Source organism: Pelophylax lessonae, assembly GCF_965119305.1.
Source record: "Pelophylax lessonae genome assembly, chromosome: 2".
Lineage (NCBI taxonomy): Eukaryota > Metazoa > Chordata > Amphibia > Anura > Ranidae > Pelophylax > Pelophylax lessonae.
In genome coordinates, this window is record NC_138769.1 from 453,152,240 (window position 1) to 453,172,126 (window position 19,887).

At 44.9% G+C, this 19,887-nt stretch overlaps 1 protein-coding gene across 2 annotated transcripts in view; it reads right to left on the bottom strand.

Moving 5' to 3' along the window:
• MITD1 (microtubule interacting and trafficking domain containing 1) overlaps window positions 1-19,887 on the bottom strand; it is a 236,909-nt gene that overhangs the window by 140,626 nt on the left and 76,396 nt on the right. For both annotated transcript variants that reach the window (XM_082246937.1, XM_082246936.1), the window contains exons 12-14: window positions 9,661-9,785; window positions 6,837-6,909; window positions 5,237-5,440 (exon numbers count right to left, since the gene is read on the bottom strand). In XM_082246937.1, the coding sequence (XP_082103063.1) occupies window positions 5,237-5,440; window positions 6,837-6,909; window positions 9,661-9,785 (402 nt within the window). The remainder of the gene's footprint in view (window positions 1-5,236; window positions 5,441-6,836; window positions 6,910-9,660; window positions 9,786-19,887) is intronic.

Consider the following 19,887-nt stretch of genomic DNA (forward strand, 5'->3'; position numbering starts at 1 on the left):
GCTCACAGTGTGGGTCATTGGCTGCCAGTATTGTGCACAGTGTGTATGTGTAACCTAGGTTGCTCACAATGTGGGTCATTGGCTGGCAGTATTGTGTACAGTGTGTATGTGTAACCTAGGCTGCTCACAGTGTGTATCATTGACTGCCAGTATTGTGCACAGTGTGTATGTGTAACCTAGGTTGCTCACATACACACAGTGAAGAGCTCCAAGCTTTATGGCTTATGTGGAAAGGACATGTGTTTACTCAGAAGTTAAAGTGTTACTAAACCCACAACAGTATAATCAGTCTGTATATGCAGTAAAGTATGCTTGTTATACTCACTGTGGAACCTAAGGGGTTAATCCAATGCATTGTGTAAAAGGGCTGTTTGATCCTGTATGCACAGATTCTCCTCTTTTTCCACTGACTCCAGAACATCTCTGGATAAGAAAGAGCCTTTGGAGTCAGGCTGTACATGCTCAGTTTGGTGTGTATTGCTAGAGAATTTTTTTTCTTGGGAGAGTGCATGTGATCAGCACAGGGCCAATCAGCCCTGTCCAGACAGAGGGTCAGGGGTCCTGGATCCTGATAGGACAAGCTCAGTGCAGTATGAAGACTCCTCTTACAAACTTTACCAGGAACTGATAAAAGTCACAAGACTGCTATATACTGCTGATGAGAAAAGGCAGAGTTCCACCACCTTTGGCTGCCCTGTCATCTCCCGCTTGTCACATAACACAGAAGCTGGTGGAGGACTCACTTCCTCCATCACTTTCTGTGTACTAGTGTCGGCAGGCACATGAAGCTGGATGTTTTGGGTCTCGACATTGACGTTCCTGCAGCACTGCCTATCAGGAATGCAGCATGGAGCAGAGGAGGAGTTTCACAGCACTTCACTCGGCTCCGTGCTGCACACAGTTTTTGTAATTATGAGGCTTGGGGAGGCGGCTTCTTTCTCCATCTCCTGCCTGTTACAACTGTGTGCAGCACAGAGCTGAGTGCAGTGTTATGAAACTCCTCCTGTAATGAAAAAAAAAAAAGCCCAGGCACAGCTGTGATGGCTGCATTTTTCAAGAAGTGAAAGAGAGCTGTGGGGGGAGGAGGTCAATCTGTAAATACTAGGTGAGAGAGCTTTTTGTGTGGGGAGGGAGGAGGTCTGTGAAAAGGTGAGGGCTGTGGGGAGGGGGGTCTGTGAAAAGGTGAGGACTGGGGGAGGGGGATCTGTGAAAAGGTGAGGGCTGGGGGGAGGGGGGATGTGAAAAGGTAAGGGCTGGGGGGAGGGGGGGGGTCTGTGAAAAGGTGAGGGCTGGGGGGAGGGGGGTCTGTGAAAAGGTAAGGGCTGGGGGGAGGGGGGTCTGTGAAAAGGTGAGGGTTGGGGGGAGGGGGGTCTGTGAATAGGTGAGAGCTAGGGGGGAGGGGGGTCTGTGAAAAGGTGAGAGCTGGGGGGAGGGGGTCTGTGAAAAGGTGAGGGCTTGGTGGAGGGGGGTCTGTGAAAAGGTGATAGCTGGGGGGGGGTCTGTGAAAAGGTGAGGGCTGGGGGAAAGGGAGGATCTGTGAAAAGGTAAGAGCTGGGGGGGGGGCTGTGAAAAGGTGAGAGCTTTAGGGGGGGGGGATTTGTAAAAGAGCTGCTGGAGGGGCATTTGAGCTAAGGGGAGAGTTGGGAAAGGGGGACTTGTGCAGGGGTGATAGCAGGGACAGGTGTGTGCAGATAGTACAGAGGTGAAAGGTGTTAGGATAAGCTGTGGACGGGGGTGCTAAGGTGAACTGTGTAAAAAGTGCAGAGTTGAGCTGGGGGTGGAGGGAGAAGAAAGCAAAGAGATTTGCAGAGACAAGTAATTGATGGTTACTTTGAGGAGTGGGGATACTTGAGGGAAGTGGGATTTTTGCTTGGAGAGGACAAGGGAACTTTGCTGCAGCAAAGTATACAGAGGTCAGTAACCAAGAGTATGTCATGTAAAGCCGCGTGCAACAGTGATGATTTAGTAAAATACAGTACCTTGTACATTACCTAGTCATAACTGTATGCTGTGCTATACATTACATACCTCTTACAGTCATGTGTTACATTAAAGCGGAGTTCTGGCCTCAAATACCTTTTTTAACGAAAAATACCTCTATAATACTAATCCATCGCCCTTTACAGAACCGCTATTCTCATACTTACAAGGTGTACAGTATTGGATTTTAGTCAAAATCTTACTTTTAAAAATGCTGTCTGAGCGCGGCCATCTTGGATGTGGGCATCTGAAGCCGCAGTGTAATCTGCTGTGTCCTTCCTGATTCCAGGGAGTGTTCTGGGAGTTCTTCCTGATTCCAGCCTCCTGGGAGTGATGACAAACAGCTCCCAGGATGCAATGCAAAGGCGGAAGTGATGTCGGTGGCCGTGGCCACAGAGGGAGGAGAAGGAGGAAGTACAATCAAAAATGCCCTGAAAATAAGGTAAGGGACCCCCGAAAAAAATTGAAAATGCCCAATTGTTGGTCAGCATAGCGAGCACTCCAGGAATCACTAAAGTTGCAAAATAGGCCGGAACTCCGCTTTAATGGCCCCTGGAGCATGCAAAATACATCACAGCATACAGAGTTGAGCAGTCAGGAGTATGTAAGGTACAGCACAACTGACAGAATGCAGTGGCCAGAAGTGTGTAAAAGAGAAAATGTATAAAGAGAACAGGGGTCACGATTATATAATGTATAGCACAGTATACATGGTTAGTGGTTAGGAGTGGGTATCATACTCCTTAAATTATGTATGTACAATACATGTTTTCTGATCATAGTCTCTATGCTGTGCTGTATGGTACATACTATACTTTTTAGTGTTGTGTACTGTACATGTTTATGGCTACTACACCTTGTATGATTTGCACTCCTCAGCACTGCACAATACATACTCCTGAGCCCTGTACTCTGTGTGCTTCACTTTTCTGAACCTTGCGCCTTCTGCAATACACAGTTCTAAGCCTCGATCATACCCACTATTTGGCAACTGTGTAATTTTCACCTCTGAGGAAGACATGGCTGAGGGCGAGGTTGTGGGCATGGTTGGGGCGGTGAGTTGGCTGGGGAGGGTGAGTTCAGGCACCTATCTTCTGAGAAAAAAAGCCTGGAGAAAAGGTATTTAGAAGTTTATAGTTACTAAAATAATTGCATTTCCATGTTCTGTGTACTGTGGGAGACCAGATATAGTGAATGCAGAGTCCTGGGTTTAGTAACATTTTAAGTTCTCAAATGGGTCCTGGAGCCGGGAGACTTTGCAAAGCTTTGGGACGGATAAAGCCTCCATCCTTGTAGCCAGACCTTATTATTAGTCTCAGCTGTCCGCAGTCCTATTTATATGTAAGCTGACTACTAATGCTCATGCCTCTCTCACACTGTCTCTGCTGTAGGAGCCTGCTGCTGTATAAAAGGGCTGACTGCTGTCAGAAAAATAAAAAGGTGTATGTGCTGCCTGTTTGTTTTGCAACCCTATCAAATTAACAGATTTTGTAATGTCTATATTCAGATAACACCTAATTACAAACCCTTTCTAAAACCATTAGGAAACCAGACTATGTTGGTCTGCAGTGAAAGACTGTATATTGGCAAGTACAAGCTATTACATAGCAGAACAGGGCAAAGTATCTGTAATCTTGCAAGATTTCAAAAAAAGTTATACACATACAACATAAAAAAACAAAACAAAAAAAAAAACAGTAAACTAAAGAAAGGGCAGAAGTGCCGGAAACTGTTGTTCTTTCTGTTGTGTACTGGATGTACAAATTATATGCAATCTTGTACCATTAAAAGAGACTTTGAAGTTTCTTTACAAATTCATTTAGGGATTCATTCCTCTGTCCTTTGGATTGTAAATTGAGCAGTAGATTGGAGTCCGCTTGATGTGACAAGAGAATCCACAGTTAACGTTCAGCTTACCATCTATACATATTAAACATATAAAAAAGGAAGGGGATATACAGCTGTATAGTACAGACTGGGTCACAGAAAATGGGTCACTGCCTTCAGTCCACATCCATCGGGGATGGAGGTGTACAAAGATTTCACATCCACCCCCACTAGTATTATTCCCTCAGGGATTTTCATGTCATCAGTCTTAGTTAAAACATCACGTGTATCTTGTACAAAGGATGGTAACATAGTCACCATATCTTTGATCATGTCATCTAAGTACTGACCCACTTTTTCTAATGGTCCATTGACTGCAGAGGCAATGGGTCCACCCAGAGTTTTTGTTAGATTTTTATGAATCATGGGAATTATATAAAAGGTTGGAATATTGTAGGGGATTACCTTCAGGAATTCATATTCACTTTTTGTTAGTTAATCTACTTTGAGTGCCCTCTGTAATCTGCAGTTCGATGAATCCACTAGGTCTGAGAATGGGTTATTTTAGAGTTTCTGGTATGTATCTAGGTCACTTAGTTGCCTTTTAGGCCCTGTTCACATAGGGACGACCTACTTCGCACCGCGACGCGACCTCGGAGCGGCCGCCACGGACTTCATAACATTGAAGTCTAATAGCGGTCGCCTCCTGGTCGCCCCAAAGAAGCTCCGGACCCTTTTTCTAGGTCGGAGCGACTTGTGTCGCTCCTATTAGAACGGGTCCGCAGCTTCCCTATGGAAGGCGACCAGGTCGCCTCACAGGTCGCCCTAGTGTGAACCGGGACTAAACTTCATATTCATGACCGTGTTGATTCAAAAGAACAACATTACCTCCTTTGTCACTTCTTTTAATGTTAATTGTTTTTAATTATGTTTTGAGTTACGTGTATTGTTATGCCTTTCTGGAAGGTTTGTGCTACTCACTAGGAATGTTTTCTGTAGATTTTATGAAGATTGATTAAACAATTTTTGTACATTATGCTGCATGGTTTACTTTAGGCCTAATTCATACAGTCCGTACTATACAGCTGTATATCCCCTTCCTTTTTTGTATGCACATAGGCAAGTACCATACCTATCTGGTGAGTCAGCAAGTACGTTAACCCCTCACTACTAGGTGGTTGCCTGTTTTTTGATATTAAATATATACAATGTAATATGAATAAGACTTACAGTATATATATCCCTTAATGGAGAACATAGCCTATTTTTGCATGCTTTAAAATTTGCTTTCTGTTTATAGCCAAGACCTAATAAAATGACCTTAAATTGTAACATGTTTTTTATATTTAATTTCTTAGAGCATGGTCCATGGGACAGATGAAGCGAATTGCAATGGGCATGCTCATATGTACTTACAGAGCACCTGTACCTGCAACTGATGCGTGACCAATAGGACACTCCTTTTCTGCATTCCATTCTTAATCACTTTGTTAAATAATTCTCCTCCCACATACACATCAACAGCACTGAGAGGATCATCCAGAAGAACGACACTGCTTGAACTATAAAGGCATCGTGCCAAGCTGATCCGTTGTCGCTGGCCTCCACTCAGGTTGACACCACGTTCACCTATCTTCAAAGGGAAATGAATTACCATACATAAATTAGATCTTTCTTTGGTAAACCCCAATTGTCCTAATATTCAACATTAAAACAGTGTGCGTTTTACAACCATTCAGTTTATTCCATTTTCCCCTTACTCTGAACTGTAAAATAGGTTAGTCTGAACCTGATCTCTTTCTATAAAATAATACCCATCAATAAAACTTGTCATCTGTCAGATATTTTTATGTTAAAGTCTGTTATCTATACATATGCTACTACCATTTCAATTTGCTTACCCTATGCTTACCCTATGCTTACCCTATGTCTCATAGAAGCAGGAAAGCTGTTATATGAAAAACCAGTAGATTTAAATATTGTGTGTGGTGGAGAAACATGTGCTGAAATGTATGATAGATTCATGTATGTAATAGAAATCAGATATACACTATATTACCAAAAGTATTGGGACACCTGCCTTTACACGCACATGATCTTTAATGGCATCCCAGTCTTAGTCTGTAGGGTTTAATATTGAGTTGGCCCACCCTTTGCAGCTATAACAGCTTCAACTCTTCTGGGAAGGCTGTCCACATGGTTTAGGACTGAGTCTATGGGAATGTTTGACCATTCTTCCAGAAGCACATTTGTGAGATCAGGCACTGATGTGGACGAGAGGGCCTGGCTCGCAGTCTCTGCTCTAATTCATCCCAAAGGTTTTCTATCGGGTTGAGGTCAGGACTCTGTGCAGTTCAGTCATGTTCCTCCACCCCAAACTCGCTCATCCATGTCTTTTTGGACCTTGATTTGTGCACTGGTGCGCTATTATGTTGGAACAGGAAGGGGCTGACCCCAAACTGTTCCCACAAAGTTGGGTGTATAAAATTGTCCAAAATGTCTTGGTATGCTGATGCCTTAAGAGTTTCCATAACTGGAACTAAGAGGCCAAGCCCAACCCCTGAAAAACAACCCAACACCATAATCCCCCCCTCCACCTAATGATTTGGACCAGTGCACAAAGCAAGGCCCATAAAGACATGAATGAGCAAGTTTGGGGTGGAGGAACTTTACTGGCCTGCACAGAGTCCTGATCTCAACTTTATAGAACACCTTTGGGATGAATTGGAGTTGAGACTGTGAGCCAGGCCTTCTCGTCCAATATCAGTGCCTGACCTCACAAAGGCGCTTCTGGAAGAATGATCAATAATTCCCATAGACACACTCCTAAACTTTGTGGTCAGCCTTCCCAGAAGAGTTGAAGCTGTTATAGCTGCAAAGTGTGGGCCAACTCAATATTGAGCCCTGCAGACTAAAACAGGGATGCCATTAAATATCATGCGTGTGTAAAGGCAGGCGTCCCAATACTTTTGGTAATATAGTGTATGTAAAATATGCGATTGTCATATACAGTAAAAGAAGTAGTTTACCTCGGTTAATTCTCCATTGGGTAGAGATTCAATGTCAGGGTAGAGACAACAAGCTTCCAAAGTCTTTTTGTACCTGTCAGCAGTAAAGTGAATTAAACCAAAGCTCATCACTTTCTACAATAAAGAGTAATACAAATACTAATTAACCTGATTAATAAACTGGGTTCAATTTTAATACATTTCTGAAACATTCAAAATGAAAAAGGTAAATATTATAGATGTTAACATCACTACACTTAGAACACAATTAGCAAAGCAAGAACTGCAAAACATCTTATGCTTATAGGGTTGATTACTGAGGGCAAATAGGCTGTTCTGTTTGCAGGTGGATATTCCCTTAGCCTAGTGAATGTGGTGAAAATCCACTTTGCAAAGAATAACCAATGACACGTAAGGGGAAAAAAAAAAAAACAGAAAAAAAACAGTATCTTTACTTGCACATGATTGGATGATGGAAATAAGCAGAGTTTGGTGGCGGGTCAGTGATGGCATGGGGAGGCATATCCATGGAGGAACGTACAGACCTCTACATGCTAGACAATGGCATCCTGACTGCCATTAGGTATCAGGATTAAATCCTTGGACCCATTGTCAGACCCTACGCTGGTGCATTAGGTCCTGGGTTCCTCCTGGTGCACGTCAATGCCAGGCCTCATATGGTGAGAGTATGCAGCCAGTTCCTGGAGGATGAAGTAATTGATGTCATTGAATGGCCCCCATTCTTGCCTGACTTAAATCCAATAGAACACCTCTGGGACATTATGTTTCGGTCCATCTGACGCCGCCAGGTTGAACCTCAGTCTATTCAGAAGCTCAGTGATGCCCTGGTGCGCATCGGAGAGGAAATACCCCAGGACACCATCCGTCATCTAATTAGGAACATACCCCAACTTGTCAGGCATGCATACAAGCACATGGGGGCCATACAAACGACTGAGTACCATTTTGAGTCCAGCATGATATTTTTCCCGGTTGAGATGTGTTTTCAAAGTGTTCCTTTCATTTTTAAATTGAATTACTGAAATAAATGACCTTTTTGATAATATTGTAATTTTATGAGATGCACCTGTATAGTGATGTATTAAAGGATGAAGAGCTACATCAACTTGTGTATTTTTATCAGCCCAGAGTTTGGCTTTAAACATATTTATATACGTTTTTTAAGTCAACAACCCAATGACCAAATTACACAGTCAAAAGTGTTTGAATGTGGGAATGTGCATGTTCCATGGCTTTTAGCTATGCCTCTGGAAGAAAATATTTTCATTGCAGATGTACTCCTAGCTGGACAATCCTTTAGCTCAGGGATCCTCAAACTATGGCCCTCCAGCTGTTGCGGAACTACACGTCCCATTAAAATTGAAAAACTCTGACATTTACAGACATGGATAAGCATGATGGGAATTGTAGTTCCTGAACAACTGGAGGGCCATAGTTTGGAGACCCCTGCAAAGCTGTTTGAAAGTGACAAACCAATTTGAGTTGCTACTTGCCATTGTATCACTCTGCCACAAGAATGCTCAGAATACAGACAGTCCATATAGATCATCACTCTACCGAAGCAGCCAGCAAGTGCAAAGCTAGTGCTGGACTTTCTTACATCCCAGCATGCACTGCACACACTGAAGCAGGGTATTGCTTGTAAAAACAAGATTTTGTTTTAAACATAAAAATTGATAAGAAATAGCATAGCAAATATTATAAAAACTATTTAACCACTTAAGCCCCGGAGGATTTTCCTGCTCAAAGACCAGTCCCTATTTTGCGATTCGGCACTGCGTGACTTTAACAACAGGCAATTGCGCAGTCGTGCGACGCTGTACCCAAATTAAATTGACGTCCTTTTTTCCCCACAAACAGAGCTTTCTTTTGGTGGTATTTGATCACCTGTGCGATTTTTACTTTTTGCACTATAAACAAAAAAAGAGCGACAATTTTGAAAAAATAACAATATTTTTCAAATTTTTTTATATGAAATTCCCAAAAACAAATATGTAAAAAATCTAAATTTTTTTAACATTTTAGGCCAATTTGTTTTCTGCTACATATGTTTGGTAAAAAAATCGCAATAAACGTATTTTGATTGGTTTGCGCAAAAGTTACTGCGTTTACTAAGGGAAAGATTTATGTCATTTTTATTGTTTTTTTTTAACTAGTAATGGCGGCGATCTGCGTTTTTGTTTTGCGGGACTGCGACATTGTGGCGGACAGATCGGACCCCTGACTGACATTTTTTACACTTTTGGGGGTACCAGTGACATTACTACAGTAATCAGTGCTATACATATGCACTGTTACTGTAAAAATGACACTGGCAGGGAAGGGGTTAACTTTATTAGTGATCAAGGGGTTAAGTGTGTCCCTAGGGGCGTGATTCTAACTGTAAAGGGGCGTGGCTAGTGATGTAACCACAGAGACATATGATCCTACAAAGCAGGATCGTGTAGTCTCTGCAGTTAGATCAGGGAGAATGACAGGCGGCTTTGTTTACATTAGCCGCCTGCCTTTCTCCGTCTCCACCGGGAGATCGCGGGTGACTGGCGGACATCGGAGCCGCCGGTCACTCGTGCGGACATGTCAGGGAACGAACGGGGGCGGGAGCGCGCCCCCGGCGGCGCGCGCTCGCCCCCTAGAGGCTCGTAGGCGACCGACGTAGCCCTACGTCGGTTTACCTGTACGGGGCTGACTGCCGCAGTAGATAGTCGTGCGGCGGTCGGCAAGTGGTTAAGATTCCTTTATTTAACAAATGGAACAGCTGACACGTGCTTATTCAACAGCGTACATAACCTCCATGGTTTACAAGGTGAATTAGAACGCAGCTTACTTTTCTTCTTCATAATCTTCCCCAAACAATATATTTTCTCGCAGGGATGCATTAAATATCCAGGCTTGCTGGGCTGCATAGGCGATGCGGCCACTCACTGACGCTGTTCCCTCTAGTAAGGTCATCTAGATAAAATACAGTGTACAGTCACATTACCAGTTGTTCATAACACTGCATTCTTTATCCCCACTGTCAAAGAGCTTTAAGGTTAAAAACACTAAAAGGCTAATTACATGTTAGTAACTATGCATATATCTGCTGTACCATTAGGTTATACTGCACATTTTAAGTAAAATACGCAAATACATGATATAAATATGCCTGATATTTGATATATTTATTATAAATATATTTTATATACAGAATATTAATAAAACATGTGAGGATGTCACCACTTTGCACATTTTATTCTCTCTGGCTCACACATTCTAAACCTAATTTTCAGTGTACAAGGTAATATAAATAAAGATTGTGGGTAATTGTATGATCCATACATTTACAGTACATTCAAGTGGAAGTCTTGTGTGCATGTAATGGACTAGGAACTCCAATATATATCCCAGACAGGAATGAACTATTTATGTGTGCTCCAAAATGTTTATGTGTGTCCAGTTGTGAAATGGCAGTACTGGTGGTTTTGGTCTTTAAACCTTTCCAACGGAAGAAAATTCACTTAATACAAAGTTACAAACCACTATATGTAACTATTTATTGGCCCTTCAAAGGAGGAGAATCATTTTTTGCTGAAACAGCACTTGTGTTGTGTGGTCAGTTAGATCAGATCAGTCTTTTCAAGACATACGCTTTATTTTATACACATTCAATACACCAGGGGGAATATGTTTACCGCAGTAATAAACCGCAAATGTAATATATTGCAGCTTACCAACCATAAGATGTGGTGGCTGCATCAGTTTTTTTTTAGGCTTTTTTCCTTCTGTTTTCACTGGTGATCTTGCCAGTAACACAGCCCTGTATTACAGTGCCCCCATTCTGGATGAAGGAGCAAAGGGGACACCTTTGGACAGCAGCATTGTCAGTGTGGGGGGAAGGGAGAGTTAGATGGACTAAGAGATTTAAATACATTATTACTTTTTCCTTTTGGGATAAAAGTTTTACATAAATAAAAGTTGATCATCATAAGCACCCCTGCTATTGGTAAAAAGTTTGTGTCATCTGTTGAACTGATACATTCTGCTGTTGAACTTGCTCTTTTGAAAGGAGAACTTGCTCTTTTGAAAAACAACAAACTTACTGGCTGAATCACAAGATGAAAATAGAATAAAGAAAGCCAAAAAAAGAAAATCAATGCAGCCATTGCATCTAAGAAATGGGAAGCTGCAATATAATAAATTATTGCTTTTGGGTTTTAACACTTTAAATGGCAGAGGCCACCTTCAGTTATATGTTATGTTTAACTCATATGTTCTTGGAAGGAGAGATTACAGAATGACTTTGCATTACTGAGTGTGCTTGTGATGGATTTCCCTTTGCTGTGCCCTGTTCGGTAGATAAGAAAGTTAAAGTTTATGTGTAGTTGTGAAATGAGTTACAGCTAGTTTCTTATATAACAAATTTTTCATAAAAAAAACAAAACATCCTGGATAAAGTAAAAATTAAAGAACAAAAGAATTGTATAATTATGGTTGTGATGATGCTGGATATTATTAATAATTTCTATGCACATATTGATTTTAAATTTATCTTAAACTTTGTCAGATGTGAAGTAGTATCATAGTCCTGCAAAAGTGAATGAAACAATGTTGAAACTACTGGGTTTGGGAGTCTTGACACTACTAAGTATGTGGGTATTGTCAGAGCCATTTTTTTTGCATAGGGCCAAATGTCTTGTGCCAAATCTTGATACCTACTGGGGTTTGGGGCTAAAATAAGTAGGGTTGAGCGGACACCTAGATGTCCGTGTTCGACGGGTTCGGCCGAACTTTAAAAAAAAGTCCGGGTCCGTGTCCCGGACTTTTACCGAACTTTTCCCGGACACCGAACCCCATTGAAGTCAATGGGGACCCGAACTTTAAGGCACTAAAATGGCTCTAAAACACCAAAGGAAAGGGCTAGAGTGCTGCAAATGGCAGCAAAACGTAATTAAGAGCATGGCAAGTGCTCTGCAAACAAATGTGGATAGGGAAATAACTTAAAACAACAAAAAAAAACAGAAAAATAAAACAATGTTCTTCTTCATCTCTGAAGGACGAGGCCCATATGGAGTAGGAGGGAGGTTGAGGTGGTGGTGGATGTGGCGGTGACATAGGCGTGCGCACAGGGTGTGCTGGGTGTGCCTGGGCACACCCTAATCACCTAGGGCACATAGCATTGCCAGTGAGGAGATGGGAAAGATCTCCCTGGGACCTGCTCTGCTCTATTTCTCCTTGCCTACAGGTACATGGCCCCGATACATTACTCTCCCTGCTGGCAAACACATGCATGTGTATTTCAACTTTGGGGTGCACACCTTAATGCAATAGGCTGCGCACACCTATGGGCGGTGTAGGTGGAAGCGGCGGTGGAGGAGGACCAGGGCCGGATTAACAGCATCATGGGCTTGGTGCTGAGGATTTTGAAGGGCCTTAGGGCCGTGCCTTGCCATGCACCCAGAGGAGGAAGGGTGCAGCCATGCATGCCTAATTCAACATGGGATGCTGTCTCTGAAGCCCATAAACACATCCATGCATCGCCAACTGTCCCTCCTTGTCCGGCCTTCACGCTGTGTGGGGAGGTTCTGAGGGTGCTGCCTGGGGAAGCGAGCATAGAAGCCAGACTTCTGTGTTTACAAGTGACAGAAGAGCGGTAACAGTGAATATGGCCAACCCGGGGCCTATATAAAAAGGTAGGGGCCTGGAGCTGCAGCTCCAATAGCCCCTACATTAATCTGGCCCTGAGGAGGAGGACGAGGTAGCCAACACTGCTTCTTTTCACAAATTTTAAATGAGGGTACACCCCAAAAGAGTGAGAAAGAGCAAAAATGGAACAATGGGTGGGTAAGGTCGGTATCCATTGCTATTCTGCATAAGGTACGGAAAAGTCCCGTGGGATCCATGCCTGGTTCATTTTAATGAACGTGAGCTTGTCCACATTGTCTCTGGACAGGCGGCTGCGCTTGTCTGTTATAACGCCCCCAGCCGTGCTAAATACCCGTTCAGATAATACACTGGCTGCAGGGCACGCCAGCACCTCCAAGGCGTAAAGGGCAAGCTCAGGCCATGTGCCCAATTTGGAGACCCAGAAGTTGAAGGGGGCAGACCCGTCATTCACTACATGTAGGCGTGTGCACACATACTGCTCCACCATGTTGGTAAAATGCTGCCTCCTGCTAAGACGTTCCATCTGAGCTGCTGGTGCTGCTGTTTGTTGTGGCGTGCTGACAAAGCTTTTCCACATTTCGGCCATGCTAACCCTGCCTTCTGAGGTGCTGGCGGTGCCCTGGTTGCGTTGGCGACCTCCTCCTCCTCCTCCTCTGCCTTGTGCTTCCACTGTGGCCCCGCTGTCAGATGGGAATGCCAGCAGCATGGCGTCTACCAGCGTGCGCTTGTACTCGCGCATCTTGCGATCGCGCTCCAGTGAGTGAATTAAGGACGGTACGTTGTCCTTGTAACGGGGATCCAGCAGCGTGGCCACCCAGTAATCAGCACAAGTTAGAATGTGGGCAACTCGGCGGTCGTTGTGGAGACACTGCAGCATGTAATCGCTCATGTGTGCCAGGCTGCCCAGAGGCAACGAAAGGCTGTCCTCTGTGGGAGGTGTATGGTCCGTGTCCTCTGTATCCCCCCAGCCACGCACCAGTGATGGCCATGAGCTGGCCTGGGTGCCACCCTGCTGTGAACATGGTTCCATCTCCTCCTCCAGCTCCTCCTCCTCATCATCCTCCAGAACTGTGCCCCTGCTGGACAATTGCGTCCCTGGCGTTTGCGTGTGCAGGAACCCACCCTCGGAGCCCCTTGCGAATGACTGCCCTGAAAGCCTTGGAAATGTTACCTCTTCATCCTCCTCCTCCTCCTCATCCTGTGCCACATCCTCTTCCATCATCGCCCGAATTGTTTTTTCAAGGAGGCATAGAAGTGGGATAGTTAAGCTGAGAACGGCGTCATTGCCACTGGCCATGTTGGTGGAGTACTCAAAACAGCGCAACAAGGCACACAGGTCTCGCATGGAGGCCCAGTTATTGGTGGTGAAGTGGTGCTGTTCCGCAGAGCGACTCACGCGTGCGTGCTGCAGCTGAAACTCCACTATGGCCTGCTGCTGCTCGCACAGTCTTTCCAGCATGTGCAAGGTGGAGTTCCACCTTGTGGGCACGTCACATATGAGGCGGTGAGCGGGAAGGCCGAAGTTACGCTGCAGCGCTGCCAGGCGAGCAGCAGCAGGGTGAGAACGCCGAAAGTGCGCACAAACGGCCCGCACTTTCTGCAGCAGCTCTGACATATCGGGGTAGTTTTTAAGGAACCTCTGCACCACCAAATTCAGCACATGCGCCAGGCAAGGGATGTGCGTCAAACCGGCTAGGCCCAGAGCTGCTATGAGATTTCGCCCGTTATCGCACACCACCAGGCCGGGCTTGAGGCTCGCTGGCAGCAACCACTCATTTGTCTGCTGTTCCATGCTCCTCCACAACTCCTGCGCGGTGTGTGGTTTGTCCCCCAAACAGGCAAGTTGTAAAACTGCCTGCTGTCGTTTACCCCTGGCCGTGCTGAAGTTGGTGGTGAAGGTGTTACGCTGTCCGGATGAGGAGGCGGTAGAGGATGAGGAAGCGGAGTAGGAGGAGTTAGGAACAGGAGGCAAACTGAAGCGCCCTGCAATCCTCGGTGGTGGAAGGACATGCGCCAAATTGCTATCCGCCTCAGGCCCATCCGCCACTGCATTTACCCAGTGTGCCGTTAGGGAGATATAACGCCCCTGACCGTGCTTACTGGTCCACGTATCCGTAGTTAGGTGGACCTTGGCACAGATGGCGTTGCGCAGTGCACACCTGATTTTTTCCCCCACTTGGTTGTGCAGGGAAGGGATGGCTTGCCTGGAAAAGTAGTGGCGGCTGGGCACGACGTACTGTGGGACAGCCACCGACATAAGGTTTTTAAAACTGTGCGTCTCCACCAGACGGAATGACAGCATTTCAAAGGCCAATAATTTTGAAATGCTGGCATTCAGGGCCAGGGATCGCGGGTGGGTAGGGGGGTACTTCCTCTTCCTCTCAAGTGTTTGGGAGATGGAAAGCTGAACGCTTCCACGGGACATTGTGGAGATGGTTGTTGGTGACCCAGGTGGTGGTGTTGCTGACAGATCGTCTGTTTGCGGGGTGGCAGGTGCCGGTATCACTACAGATGTGGCTGGAGCGGCCGAGACTGCAGCAGAAGAGGAAGCAGGATGAGCCAGAGACGTTTCTTGGTTTTGAAGGTGTGTACTCCACTGCAGCTCGTGCTTTGCACTTAGATGCCTGATCATGCAGGTTGTGCTCAGGTTGAGAAGGTTCATGCCTCGCTTCAAGCTCTGATTGCACAGGGTGCAAACCACTCGTGTCCTGTCATCAGCACATTTTCTAAAGAACTTCCACGCTAGAGAACTCCTTTGAGCTGACTTTGGTGCGCTCGTTCCCTTGCTGCGTTGGGCAGTAGCGGGCGTAGTGTCTAGGGCACGGCCGCTCCGCTTCTGCACCCTGCTCCCTCTTCTGCTGTGCTGGTGGCTCTGTGCGACCACCGCCTCTTCCTCCAAACTACTCAGTTCACCTGCATGACGTTCATTCCATGTGGGGTCGAGGACCTCATCGTCCTCCACATCATCTTCCACCCAGTCTTCACCCCTGCCCTCCTTGTCGGTCTCCACAATGCTGAACGCCGCAGCAGTTGGCACCTGCGTTTCGTCATCATCGGAGACGTGCTGCGATGATCCTTGCATGTACTCATCTTGAGAAATAAGTGGTTGGGCATCGCTGCACTCAATCTCTTCCACTTCTGGGGCAGGGCTAGGTGGATGGCCCTGGGAAACCCTGCTGACAGAGTCCTCAAAAAGAATAAGAGACTGCTGTATGGCTTGGGGCTCAGACTGCTGGCCTGATTTGCAAGGGGGTGAGGTGAAAGACGGTTGGACATTGGCTGCAGGTGCCAACTCTGACCTTTCTGCAGTAGACTGGGTGGGAGACAATGTGAAGGAACTGGAGGCACTGTCAGCAGCAAACCAATCTACTATCGCCTCAACTTGTTCTGGCCTCATCACTTCTAGGGGCGTTTGATGCCCTACCAAATACTGATGCAGGTTCTGTCGCCTACTCACACTTGAGGAAGGTGTTTCACTTGTGCGTGTAGCTGGCACAGATCGACCATGTCCTCTCCTTGCAACAGGAGCTCTACCAGCAGCACCACGACCCAGGCCACGGCCCTTATTTGACGGTCTCCTCATATTTCTGTAATTTAAGATCTTGCCCTAGAAAGGTTTTTATTGAATAGCGGAATAGAAAATATGATCCAAAAAAAGTGTATGTATATCACACGTACACAACCACACTAGGCCCCAATTACTATTGTTTGTACCCCTAAAAGGCTAGATGAGGAGTAGGGGGAGTATGGAACAGGCAGCACCCTCAAACCTTCAGAAGTATGAGATGAACCCCAACAACTTGGAAAGGTGGATCTCTCTCACACGTACCGACACAGACTATCCCGCAATTCAATTGATCCTCAAAGGTTTTTATTGAATAGCGGAATAGGAAATATGATCAAAAAAAGTGTATGTATCTCGCACGTACACAACCACACTAGGCCCCAATTACTATTGTTTGTACCCCTAAAAGGCTAGATGAGGAGTAGGGGGGGTATGGAACAGGCAGCACCCTCAAACCTTCAGAAGTATGAGATGAACCCCAACAACTTGGAAAGGTGGATCTCTCTCACACGTACCGACACAGACTATCCCGCAATTCAATTGATCCTCAAAGGTTTTTATTGAATAGCGGAATAGGAAATATGATCAAAAAAAGTGTATGTATCTCGCACGTACACAACCACACTAGGCCCCAATTACTATTGTTTGTACCCCTAAAAGGCTAGATGAGGAGTAGGGGGGGTATGGAACAGGCAGCACCCTCAAACCTTCAGAAGTATGAGATGAACCCCAACAACTTGGAAAGGTGGATCTCTCTCACACGTACCGACACAGACTATCCCGCAATTCAATTGATCCTCAAAGGTTTTTATTGAATAGCGGAATAGGAAATATGATCAAAAAAAGTGTATGTATCTCGCACGTACACAACCACACTAGGCCCCAATTACTATTGTTTGTACCCCTAAAAGGCTAGATGAGGAGTAGGGGGGGTATGGAACAGGCAGCACCCTCAAACCTTCAGAAGTATGAGATGAACCCCAACAACTTGGAAAGGTGGATCTCTCTCACACGTACCGACACAGACTATCCCGCAATTCAATTGATCCTCAAAGGTTTTTATTGAATAGCGGAATAGGAAATATGATCAAAAAAAGTGTATGTATCTCGCACGTACACAACCACACTAGGCCCCAATTACTATTGTTTGTACCCCTAAAAGGCTAGATGAGGAGTAGGGGGGGTATGGAACAGGCAGCACCCTCAAACCTTCAGAAGTATGAGATGAACCCCAACAACTTGGAAAGGTGGATCTCTCTCACACGTACCGACACAGACTATCCCGCAATTCAATTGATCCTCAAAGGTTTTTATTGAATAGCGGAATAGGAAATATGATCAAAAAAAGTGTATGTATCTCGCACGTACACAACCACACTAGGCCCCAATTACTATTGTTTGTACCCCTAAAAGGCTAGATGAGGAGTAGGGGGGGTATGGAACAGGCAGCACCCTCAAACCTTCAGAAGTATGAGATGAACCCCAACAACTTGGAAAGGTGGATCTCTCTCACACGTACCAACACAGACTATCCCCCAATTTAACTGATCCCCAAAGGTTTTTGATTAAATAGCGGAATAGAAAATATGATCCCAAAAAAGTGTATGTATATCACACGTACACAACCACACTAGGCCCCAATTACTATTGTTTGTACCCCTAAAAGGCTAGGAGTAGGGGGAGTATGGAACAGGCAGCACCCTCAAACCTTCAGAAGTATGAGATGAACCCCAACAACTTGGAAAGGTGGATCTCTCTCACACGTACCAACACAGACTATCCCCCAATTTAACTGATCCCCAAAGGTTTTTGATTAAATAGCGGAATAGAAAATATGATCCCAAAAAAGTGTATGTATATCACACGTACACAACCACACTAGGCCCCAATTACTATTGTTTGTACCCCTAAAAGGCTAGGAGTAGGGGGAGTATGGAACAGGCAGCACCCTCAAACCTTCAGAAGTATGAGATGAACCTCAACAACTTGGAAAGGTGGATCTCTCTCACACGTACCAACACAGACTATCCCCCAATTTAACTGATCCCCAAAGGTTTTTGATTAAATAGCGGAATAGAAAATATGATCCCAAAAAAGTGTATGTATATCACACGTACACAACCACACTAGGCCCCAATTACTATTGTTTGTACCCCTAAAAGGCTAGGAGTAGGGGGAGTATGGAACAGGCAGCACCCTCAAACCTTCAGAAGTATGAGATGAACCCCAACAACTTGGAAAGGTGGATCTCTCTCACACGTACCAACACAGACTATCCCCCAATTTAACTGATCCCCAAAGGTTTTTGATTAAATAGCGGAATAGAAAATATGATCCCAAAAAAGTGTATGTATATCACACGTACACAACCACACTAGGCCCCAATTACTATTGTTTGTACCCCTAAAAGGCTAGGAGTAGGGGGAGTATGGAACAGGCAGCACCCTCAAACCTTCAGAAGTATGAGATGAACCCCAACAACTTGGAAAGGTGGATCTCTCTCACACGTACCAACACAGACTATCCCCCAATTTAACTGATCCCCAAAGGTTTTTGATTAAATAGCGGAATAGAAAATATGATCCCAAAAAAGTGTATGTATATCACACGTACACAACCACACTAGGCCCCAATTACTATTGTTTGTACCCCTAAAAGGCTAGGAGTAGGGGGAGTATGGAACAGGCAGCACCCTCAAACCTTCAGAAGTATGAGATGAACCCCAACAACTTGGAAAGGTGGATCTCTCTCACACGTACCAACACAGACTATCCCCCAATTTAACTGATCCCCAAAGGTTTTTGATTAAATAGCGGAATAGAAAATATGATCCCAAAAAAGTGTATGTATATCACACGTACACAACCACACTAGGCCCCAATTACTATTGTTTGTACCCCTAAAAGGCTAGGAGTAGGGGGAGTATGGAACAGGCAGCACCCTCAAACCTTCAGAAGTATGAGATGAACCCCAACAACTTGGAAAGGTGGATCTCTCTCACACGTACCAACACAGACTATCCCCCAATTTAACTGATCCCCAAAGGTTTTTGATTAAATAGCGGAATAGAAAATATGATCCCAAAAAAGTGTATGTATATCACACGTACACAACCACACTAGGCCCCAATTACTATTGTTTGTACCCCTAAAAGGCTAGGAGTAGGGGGAGTATGGAACAGGCAGCACCCTCAAACCTTCAGAAGTATGAGATGAACCTCAACAACTTGGAAAGGTGGATCTCTCTCACACGTACCAACACAGACTATCCCCCAATTTAACTGATCCCCAAAGGTTTTTGATTAAATAGCGGAATAGAAAATATGATCCCAAAAAAGTGTATGTATATCACACGTACACAACCACACTAGGCCCCAATTACTATTGTTTGTACCCCTAAAAGGCTAGGAGTAGGGGGAGTATGGAACAGGCAGCACCCTCAAACCTTCAGAAGTATGAGATGAACCCCAACAACTTGGAAAGGTGGATCTCTCTCACACGTACCAACACAGACTATCCCCCAATTTAACTGATCCCCAAAGGTTTTTGATTAAATAGCGGAATAGAAAATATGATCCCAAAAAAGTGTATGTATATCACACGTACACAACCACACTAGGCCCCAATTACTATTGTTTGTACCCCTAAAAGGCTAGGAGTAGGGGGAGTATGGAACAGGCAGCACCCTCAAACCTTCAGAAGTATGAGATGAACCCCAACAACTTGGAAAGGTGGATCTCTCTCACACGTACCAACACAGACTATCCCCCAATTTAACTGATCCCCAAAGGTTTTTGATTAAATAGCGGAATAGAAAATATGATCCCAAAAAAGTGTATGTATA